Consider the following 11,126-nt stretch of genomic DNA (forward strand, 5'->3'; position numbering starts at 1 on the left):
AAGTCGCTTAAACCAGATAGCTTTATACCTCTTTTTAACGAATCGTAAGATCTATAGCCAACTTGTGTATTTGGGCTTAAATGACGTCAATGTAGCCACAATTTAAAAATTTGGCCCAATATTCATTCTTTTTGGTCAATGTGACGGTGACAGTGGCGTGGTGTCTTTGTTGAAATAAGTAATACGTAATGGTTTTCTCCTATAATTGTGCAAATTGCTGTATGATTATTAGCGTCTGGGGCACTATACAGCTGGTAATCAAATTTACAATATTTTAGTATCTATCAAATTTTATCAGATTATGGTAGTTCATATACACATAGATAGGTATGTCGAAAATAGTCACAACAACTGTAATAGAGGTACTACACGGTGGGCCATCGCGATGGACCACTATGGTGGGCCAGGGTGTGGAGTGCCTAGTGGTGTCGCATGGCTTATGGCGCGTGCTATTGTCGAGGGGTGGCGTGATGTGAGTTTTTTGGTCTAACATCAAAGGTAGTTGGCCAGCGACGGCGGTACACATTTACACGTAGCCCATTATCTAATGCGTGCTCGAACGCGGTTAAGTGTGGATTTTCGTGTTTTATTTATTTTACAAATTTTATTAAAAATGACGAATACATTAATGCAGTTTTAAAATTTTTGAACTATATCTAATATAGGTATATATCTAACTATAACTATATAATTTCAAGCCGCCCGATTAATTGAAATTTGCACAATAAGAATTATCAAAGATCGATGACAATGAAGCTATTTTACAACTTTGACCTCAAATCCTAGAACTAGAATCGTCCGGTGAAACACATATTTTTTATTTTGGTTGCCTTAAAATCTAATTTTGAAGCTACTTATTGCTATTTTAATTTCAACATCTATTAATACTAAGAAAAAGGCTATCGTGGAATTATAAACGTGAAAGATGTTTAAACCTGAAAACTAGCCTTGATACTTTTCGTCTGCACTTATAAAAACTTAATTCAATGTATAATAATATGAAATGATTTAATACAACAGATAATTATGGGAACATTGTACAAAAAGGAAATGTTAACATTGCTTGACGACGTGGAAGCTGAGGAGTACAGTAATTATGAGGACTTCATAAAAAAGACACATGAAAATTATCAAAAGGTTTGATATTGCATTTCGGGCGAAATGATTCATGAATAGTGATAACGTAACCATTCATACCCGATCCTGTGGATTGAGTGGTAAACAGTTGACGTCGCCCTAAGCACGTCATTACGGATCTTCCCGATCCATTAACGGTGTTTTTAGGTACCTCAAGCATCGTTCACCCTCCTCGCCGAACCCGTCGCTTGTGACGAAGGGCTCGACGTATAAATTAACCCATAGACATAGCCCACTGAGTTTCTCGCCGGATCTTCTCAGGGGGTCGCGTTTCCGATCCGGTGGTAGATTCTGCAAACCACTGCTCTTGCTAGGGCCAGTGTTAGCAACACTCCCGGTGTGAGCCCCGTAAGCTCATCTACACGTCAAGGCGAAGCTGAAATAGCCTCTCAAGGCTATCAGCATAGGTAGGGAAAAAAAGTAACCATAATCGAGGTTTGGGCCGTCCACCCAGAAGGGCACCTGATTATTTCATTAACACCGCGAAAACGTCATGGATATGGGCTGCTTTCTTGCGGTGTTGTCGCAGAAATCTATAAGTATTTAGCAGCAGTAGACGGTTGCAATAATATTGATGATAATTAAATTCTAAAATTTGAACCAACACATTTTTAACTCATTTTAGTTTGCCACATACCTAAATGTGTAACGGGCAACTAAATATCATTCACTATACTTACGTTTCATCACGACGAGTATCTTGATGGAGCAGCAGTGTACTCTTTCCTAGACACAAGGTCAAAGTCTCAATTGAATCGATAACGGCTCGTGAAACTTGGGATAGGTATATAGCTGATGCGTTTTCATCTTACGATGTCTTAGTTTTATAGTAAATTAGGTAATATAGTGTTGTGTTATACCTACTATACCCATTATGACGATTTCGATAAAGAGGTGATCTTTTTTTTATAGTATAGCGGTTTGTAGTATAATATTCTCATAATACCAGTCATCAATGATAAGCACGCCATAACTAAAAGCTGAAAACATGGAGTTAATAAGTACCTACAACTGGAGTGCTGTCTAATGCCGAGAAATCGGTCTCGAAAGAGAATACTTTTTGGTCGCGGTGTCCTTGTCTAATGTGGTGACCATATATAATTTAATTATAGGACAAAATTATACACATGCATAAGTTTTGAATTTACCTTAAGTAATTCTATGTAACCCTATGTAAATACAAAACACGTGCTTGCAACCTTTTATTTATGTAAATTCAATTCTAAGCATTGCTTCGTCGTCATGGTGACTTTTTTTCGACGGTTTTTTTTGGAAATTGCTGCGTTGTCGAAAATCTAGCACTGAGTTTTATTACAAACATCATTACCTCAGTTCTATTACTTAAACTTCCTCAAACTCGTGTTTAACGTCCGAATACTCAACCGCGACTTAAATCATATATTATGTTGAACTTAATTACGCAATTCCTACTTTAATGCACTGGCTAAGTGGGCCGTGCAAATTAATATTTGACACACTGAGTGAGACACTGCAACACACATGGTCTGCGCGTATCGGGTGCTCTTTTCCTACATTCACATCTTCAATTGATTTAAAATTGTTTGTATTTTTACTTCTGTGCTATTTTCATGACACGTGTATATTAAGTCTACTAGTTACATTTTAGGAAATAAAACACAATGGGTAATAAAATGAAATGAACTGAAATTCATTTATTTGTTATATGTAGACAATTAAATAACTCTTAAATGACAAGTCAATACACATAACACGATACACATAGTACTTGATCTCTATTTACAAAATATTGGTTGTACATATTATTATTATTAAGTTCAGTTAATTTTCTGTACTCTTATAATATAACATTTCCTCTATTTTAAGTAAATTCTTTTTTTTCAACGAAATACATAATTTATTTTAATCAATATCTAAGTGGACCATGAGTATCATTAAAATTTCGCAATTTAAATTTCAATTCAATTAAAAATCGCCATTTTTCTCTAATAAATCTAAAATCGACTTTATATTTACAATCACTATTTCGCGACTTTTAAGTTTTTGTTTCAATACCTTAACATCTTGTCGTAATTTTGCTTTTCTCGGGGTATTTTTTATTTCTTGCGTTTGAGTACTTGATACTTCTTGTTTGACCTTTATATAGGACATTTTCCAGAAATTCCAACGTCATATTTACTAGAAGATCCTACTCGTTCGCTTAACGTCAGGCAAATGATATACATGCTTCCGTGCGACGCTATTCAATACAATAAAAAAAGTTCAAAAAATACCACGTGATGGCTCTTATAATATGAAAAATACATTGCAAAATTATAGTTTTCACGATTGTTTTTTCAAATTTAGTATATGACATAGATTAAGTACAATTTACAAGACAAATGGTATTAAATATTATAATGAGAAAAAATATCTCACATTTTAAAAATATATGCTCACACTAGTAAAAATTTATCAATGAATCTGACATACGGAAGGATATTCCACAAACTGGAGACGATTCTCGCTTAAAACCACTTACATTAAAAGTGTTCACCATGATTACACGGAAACTTTCACGATTTTCGAAAAAAAAACAAGCCACAAGCTGTATCAGTGCCATTTTAACTTCGCACTACAAACGTAAATAGACGCCATTTTTCTTTTAATCCATTCATAGCTCTTTTTCGGTGATGCCAACAATTAATCTGGCTTCCCACCAAATTCAACATGAAAACCATCAGAAATCTACGTACCTACCATTAAATTTTCCATTAAACAGAGTTCTTATTAACATAGAACAATATTTTTTTGTTAATAAGCTTTATTAATATATGATGTTCTATTAAAAATCAATATATTTCATATAATCAATACTTCTTATATAATTTTTTTTAATAAATTGTCATCATCAGAAACTAATTTCACCATAACTTTGTACGTTTATTTTGAACCAATTTAATTTTTGACGGTGATGGAAATTCTAAATTCTCGCAACATTTTCTAGTTAAGTTTAAGTCACATCGTTTAAATAATATGTATTTAGATATATTATTGTCATAAAATGTTTAAAATCCTGTAAAGTGGATTGATTTTAAACTTTTCGATAATTTTCAACAACACCCAAGCTACTAAAAAATCCACTAACCACTAAAAGCCATTTTTGATAACTAAGACGGGGGTCCAAATTCCGAGATTTTATGGAAAATCCTCTAAGCTAGCAACACTGCTTTTTGTTTGTAAAATGTGCGAGAGGGACACCACCACTTAATAATCATTCTCTTTTCAGACCGTTTTTCCTTACATCTTTTGCTATTTAAAAATAAACTTTAAGCCATAGAGATAAAGTATATTTTTAGTTTTTATGTCAAACGAAGTAAGCACTCCAGTTAGAATAGTAACTCTATGGCTGAAAAATGCATATAAGTGATACACCGATCCAAGTCACTTGCATTCCTGTAATTCCTGGCAATCCTCTCAATACATATGGCGCATGTTACGAATAGATTCTTTGATCCACAATTTCCGCAATTTATCTATTGACCAACGAATATTGCTTACATGCTTTGCATCTTCATCGCCTACAGTCTCTAGTCTCAATAGTTGTATTCGTTACTTGTGGCGGTAGCTCCTGCCAAAAAAAAACCCCAGAACACAAAACGGTTGAAAGATGCTTGAATCTCGCTAACGTCATTAAGATAAGCTTGCAAATATACAAGTTCCGAACTATACAAGGACAGTCGGACTACCAAGCAATGTCACTCGCTCGGTACAAGATCTTCCCTTTATCGTTGACCCCTAAATTATTGTAACATAAAATCTGCTAAAATTGTCTGTTATTTTTTAGGTAGCCAGAAATTGTTGGATTGCCGCTTCTATTTATTTCGTGGTGTTTATCATATCCTACATATGTGTTAAAAAAACGAAAAAAATTAAGATTAAGACCGCTCTTGAATTGGAAGATGATGAAATCAGTTGTCGATCACCGACCGCTATGCAACTACGCTGAAAATTAGTAATCTTACCAAACTTATTTAAATTCAGTACCTATCTGAAATTAAACCTATCAGAAATAGAAATAAATGTACCTACGTCACTACCTTCATAGGTATATAATAAACTTATGTTTTTCGGGTATATCAATGTAATGAAGTACTTCTCAATACAGAAACTATTAATTAATCTTCAGTGTATAATGGCTTGGACATTATTTTGCTTAGCTGTTGGTAAATGTTAAATAACGCTACCATTTACTTAGTTATTGTAGCAGAACGATTTATATAGCCAGAATAGCCAATTTTATATTTTAATTATCCTTTAAATAAAAGATAAGTCTTTGTAAACTGTCTTTATTTTGGTTTCAAAACTTATTTAACTTCTTCCAATTTTCTATCGTACGTTACGGTTCCGATGTTGACACTTTTTATCTCTTCTTTGCTGGTTTTCGCGTGTTCCTGTTGAATTTGAATAAAATTATTCTATGATGCACTATGAATACTCCTCAGTTAACTTGAAAGCACAATGCGACCGATCTGAAACATCCAATTCGGGTCTCAAATTCTCGGTACACATACAATATACGTATGTAGGCATTGTGTATACCTCACATATCAATGCTGAAGGTGCTATGTTAGGAATGATTATGATAGTTATGCATCCTACCTAAAATATATATATTTAAAAATACAGGTACCTATTAAATATAATTACGATGGTTTATGGATTTTTTCTTATTTAGTTTTAGTAGTAAAAAAAATATTCAACTTTACTTGTAAATCCGTTTCGTCATGTTTAGATTGCTGGTTGGGGTTGAGCCATGGATCCGCTAGAATCTGAGGGATCTTTACTCGCATTTTTAATGGGGCTAGTATCCTAGTTATAAGTTTCCTACACTCCGCAGACACTTTAGGTTCACGGGGAAATGATACTTTATTTTGAACTTGCTGTAAATTACAATATTAATAATTGATGAAATGCTACTTTTACCCACACACAGACATTAATTTCAGCATTATCAAAACCTTTCAGTGCGAGACATAACTACTATTTGTACTTTAGTGTAGCCAGGCGCATTTTATCTCTGTGTGTGTCTATAAAATAAATTTTTGATACTTTAATCATAAATTTATTGTAATTGAATACTAAACTGCCTTTTCGTTCATTCTTTGCTGACCTTCTCTTTAGAAAGGGCGTTGTGCTATTTTTTCAACGAAAACTGACGAGCTAAGTAGGTACTATTCAAACGTTAAATGGTATCTATTAGCTAATTGGCCGAAAAAATTAAGCCATTTAATTTGCGGTAGGTACCTATTTCGATTACTTAAGATGACACACGCAGTTAAAATATACCGACAAAATTAATTATGAACCAATTTGTTCTGTTTCGATAGATTCCTATCGTTGGCATCTATGTCTACCAGTGCTAAAATTCTGAGTGGGTAAAATAGCTATACGCGGTCGGTGAAACTTTAGCAGGAAAGGTTAAAATATTACATTCCAATAATTAGAACCTTGAGTAATTGTGTGTAATTGGTGTCGTCGAACGGGAGACGTCCGTAGACGATGGCATATAATACTACTCCCATACTCCAAACATCAGAATCCTGTGGCCTGTACGGAACGCCTTTTAAAATTTCGGGTGACGCATATGCGTAACTCCCACAAAATGTCTCGCTTAAGGCGAAAACTCCGTTTTTCGGCTTCATATGCCCTCGAGCAAAGCCAAAATCGGAAAGTTTTATGTTCAAGCCGTGATCCATCAGGAGATTTTCGCATTTGATGTCCCTGGATAGATAAGTAGGATCAATATACTTTCAATGTATTACATATCTAAATCTACAAAATAAAACTACACTGCAGATTGTTTAGCTACATATTATCGATAAATTTGAATAGACTTTAAGTTCTCAATATGTTAACATCAAGAATATCGAGATAGGCACAGCTCTGCGTTATATAATATCCACCTAAAATTAATATCTTTTTAAATTTCTCTTTAGATACCTATGAACAACACCACGTTCGTGACAGTAATCGACAGCTTCGACCAGCTGCTTGAACCAGCGACGTCCACGGGTCTCATCGATGTGCTGATCTTTTCGTATAATGTCTAACAGGCTCCCGTTCTCGGCGTATTCCATTACTATGTAAACCCTGTGCGCCATAAATACAAAAAAAAAATACTTTTTTAAACAATCTCAGCTATACACTCATTATTCAATCAGTGACTGTTTATGTGTCGTACAAATAAATGAGTAATGTAAATGTGTAATAATTCCGTATTACAGTTTCTACAGGTTTTACAGTTTACGAGTAGGAAATTTCATTTGCAATGTGTAGTCTATTGTTTGATTAGTCTGGTCCTTAAAAATCACTAATCATGTCTTGGAATTTTGGATAATTTTGGATGTGTAGAGTGGTATAGGATAGCACTCTACCTCTACCTCTTCTACGGGTGTCGGAAAAAACAGTTTCACCAGAGATCGGACGACAACGTTCTCCGATTATTATATCAGCGTACTGCGATAAATAATCGAGTTTACTGGTGGTAGAGCTTATTGTAACTTGGCAAGAGTAAGTATTATGATCTTATCTATTTCGACCGCAAAGCAATCACGCATTGCGGCTTGAAGGATGTGATAGCTGTAACGAGAGATGTTATACAATAGAACCGATACTACATTCTCATGTGTCAAGGTGGGTGGTGGCAATCACATTGCTACGTCTATGGACTCCAGTAACCGTTTTCAATTAGGGCCATTTGCTTGTTCACTCAATAAAAAATAATTAGGAAATTTTAAAATGTTTTTTACCTATGTGTGGTTTCTATTGCTTGAAGAAAACGTATTAAGTTTTCATGCTTTAAGCCTTTAACTACTTCGATTTCTCTAGGTAAGAACTTTTTTAAATAATCACCAGGGGCTTGAAATTTACTGATTATTTTAATAGCAACTTGACAATTATGTCTGTCGCTAGAGGCCACCTGAAAGAAAATTTGTGCTCATTTATCTTTTTACAAAACAGCTCTTTTTGTATTGATGATGTACCTTAACAGTTGCATAGGAACCGGACCCAATTGTTCTGCCAAGCATGTAACCGTGGCTTTCAAGAACCGTCAGTTTCCTTTCAGTTTTGGCTTCCACACCGCTATGTACCGTAGCCGTAGGCTCTGCTGACATCTCGCCGAGAACATTGTCATGAGTGCGAACATCTGGACCCGGCATATCATTAAAATAAATATTATTATGATTTGACTATATGAGGATTCATTCTAAAAATGTTTACATATTTAAATTTAAGTTTTTTTTTGGATTTTCTTTCATGATGTCGTTTTGTGAAAGTCAAAGGTGAAAGTCACATTATTTGACTAATATTGATGACACAAGCTTTTTCGAAATTATTGTCAATCTTATTATTATGATATAGCAAAAAGTTTAACACCTTTTGTTCATTATTTTCTGCACAAGTCAGCAAGTGTGCTTAATAATAAATACCTGTATGTACTTGTATTTTTGTGAGAAAAGGAATGGTTTTGTCAACCGATTGACATTGACAACCAGTTATTGTCAGTTTCACTTGTCACTTTCACTAATTTAAATATGGCGGAATAACAACAACAAAAACACGAGGAACTGTGATATTATTGAAATTCAAAAGTTTATAATTTGTAAAAAAAATAATTGTCGTATTTTGATAAAAGTTTTAACGGACATTTATAATATTGTGGTGTTTCGGGTGCTGTGAAAAACGTACTTAACAAGTTTTTGCATTTTATATAGAACTGTTAGTCTAAAACACACTGTAACATCATTTAATACGGTAATAAATCAATGATAAATCTTTTTTGTGTTTTGCCTGATATAGTGCATGACCATAAGGCTTAGTAATTAAAAAAGTTAGAATTGTTTGTCTTTTTTGTCTGCACATTGAATTATGCTTCTTTAAATTCTGGGCATACAATATAAATTCGAAAAATTTCATCAACGAGACAAAATTAACAAGAGCTTATAGAATATATGTAATTATTTGTGTGTTCTTAGATGAAAAGTTTTAGACAAAAAAAATTTTTACATGGGTGCCGTTTTTTGTTTTTATGAAGCCGCTGGATATGTACTTTTAAATTTACTATTATTAGGCTATTGCTATTTTTTTGGAAACTCGCTATTTTATTGGAAACTCATTTATGGAAACATAATTGCAGTAAAAATTCAAATTTTGAAATTAAATAAGATTTAAAAAAATAGTAACAGTGATAGAAAAGATAAAGTACAGATCAAGATTATAAACTTTCAAGGGAATATAACACTTACACAATACATAATATAATCTAAATATATAATATATAATACATAATATAAATCTGATAATGTACTTGTGCTTTATGGTGTATAACATATTTAAATTTTACAATTCAGATTGTTAATTTCTAGCTAATTGGATGATAATATGAAATAAAGCTGATTTGATTTGATTTGATACATGCTTTTTCTCCACTTGTAGCTGAGGTACTAAAAGATAACATAAATAATTTTGCCCACATCTAACTAGACTAAGTAGAATTGGCACAACTAATATCTATGGCACACTTATATTTGGCACATATTTCCAAAATTGCTACTTCCAACTTGACCATTGGATTCAAAATCAAGGATTATTTTTTGTTGTTTTATATGAGCTGAGTTTACAACCAACTTACTTAGTGTAAAGTAAACATAGCTAAACATAAACATCACAATTCTAAATTTACAGAAAATGAGAAAACAGTAGCGATGAGCTGGAGAAAAGGCCCGTTTTGTCATGAGATTATTCAACAGCAAAATCAGTACCTAACAAGACTTACAAATGTAGGATAGCTCTTGGTCTAAATACTTTTTGCTACTTCTCTTCATGATTATTAATATATGGGATATTAATATTATTTATCAAATGATTATAATTATGATATGAAGTGTAAGTGAATAAGTTTTTTAAGTAAATGCACATACAACAGGATAATTATTACTCATTGATCTTTGAAATGTTACTTATTAGTCTGCTCCGGTAATATGAATTCTATATTCACCTGTCTCATAATTAAAATGTATAGTGATCATTATAATGGCACATTTATTTGCTGGTGGTAGGATGTCTTGTGAGCCTGTACAGGGAAAATAATTATGGTTTTATACTTTTTGTGGAAAGTGTACCCACACTGTCACAGTGGCAAAACTTATCGGAGACCTATTTCCAACGGTGGATGTCTGATTATGATGAATGTTTTGTGCAGCTCCTGTAAGCAAACTTTAATCATTTCAAACCCCCCCCCCCCACTCCTGCTTCCTTTGTCAGCGAAAATAATTATATTATACCGCCCTCCCAATGATATAAAATAAGATTTTATTTCCATTATTAATTGTGTTATAATAAATTACTATACAATGTATGTACTCGTTTTAAGTATTATGCATGGGGAATTTCCCGAATCGAGCGTCGCTTGATGTACGAAGTCCAAATATACTACTAAGAATATATTAAATGTCAATTCTCAGAAATCATTTATTTCAAATAAAAATTATAAGGATTCCAATAAAATATATAAAGGAAATTTGTTACGATAAAAGTAGGAATCGAAAAAAAAAAACGTATAAACCATCATATAAAAAAAGGGGAAAACCTTACACGCGTTAGAAGTGAAGCCTTTAGAAGTATTCAATCTCATTCCCTCACAGGTTCGTAGTTCGTATAGATGTTTAAGTTTGTCTCTTTTTAGTGTCGCTTTTTTGAATATAATTTTCGTTGTGTTAAGATGTAAATGACAATGATGCTACTGAACATTTCATTTCAAATTTACGTTAGGGTAAGAATATTTCGCTTTTCTTGTTTAAAGTTTTCAAATTACATTCATTTTTAACTTCATATTCTGAATGTTCGTCAACAGGAGGAGGGAATAATAATGTAGATCGAGAATGAACGAACGGTCATGCGAATCGTATCGAATACGCGACGTTTTGTCCACCTGTGTTAGTAGCCATTGAAATAGACCTCCAAGTTAC

General features: G+C 33.2%; 3 protein-coding genes across 9 annotated transcripts in view; 2 read left to right on the forward strand and 1 right to left on the reverse strand.

Moving 5' to 3' along the window:
* The first annotated feature begins 104 nt into the window (after positions 1-104).
* On the forward strand, positions 105-5,438 carry LOC101747017 (ribonuclease kappa). Its single transcript, XM_004922340.4, has 3 exons — positions 105-254; positions 1,021-1,137; positions 4,943-5,438. The coding sequence occupies exons 1-3, from the start codon at positions 189-191 to the stop codon at positions 5,102-5,104; spliced, it is 345 nt and encodes a 114-aa protein (XP_004922397.1). The 5' UTR covers positions 105-188; the 3' UTR covers positions 5,105-5,438.
* On the reverse strand, positions 5,429-8,464 carry LOC101746605 (testis-specific serine/threonine-protein kinase 3). 2 transcript variants are annotated; one of them, XM_004922336.2, is made up of 6 exons: positions 8,142-8,463; positions 7,908-8,077; positions 7,099-7,248; positions 6,606-6,879; positions 5,865-6,038; positions 5,429-5,549 (listed from the first exon to the last, which is right to left on the reverse strand). In XM_004922336.2, the coding sequence occupies exons 1-6, from the start codon at positions 8,316-8,318 to the stop codon at positions 5,463-5,465; spliced, it is 1,032 nt and encodes a 343-aa protein (XP_004922393.1). In that variant the 5' UTR covers positions 8,319-8,463; the 3' UTR covers positions 5,429-5,462. The 2 variants fall into 2 exon arrangements, with proteins under 2 accessions (XP_004922393.1, XP_021206330.1); XM_021350655.2 differs by lacking the exon at positions 5,865-6,038 and having other exon boundaries at positions 8,142-8,464.
* Positions 8,465-8,605: 141 nt separating this feature from the next.
* Positions 8,606-11,126, forward strand: part of LOC101735585 (semaphorin-1A) — a 502,867-nt gene continuing 500,346 nt past the window's right edge. For all 6 annotated transcript variants that reach the window (XM_012694300.4, XM_062674037.1, XM_062674036.1 and 3 more), the window contains exon 1: positions 8,606-8,913. The gene's annotated coding sequence lies outside the window, so the exon portion shown is untranslated. The remainder of the gene's footprint in view (positions 8,914-11,126) is intronic.

This window comes from Bombyx mori, chromosome 19 (assembly GCF_030269925.1).
Source record: "Bombyx mori chromosome 19, ASM3026992v2".
Classification (NCBI taxonomy): Eukaryota; Metazoa; Arthropoda; class Insecta; order Lepidoptera; family Bombycidae; genus Bombyx; species Bombyx mori.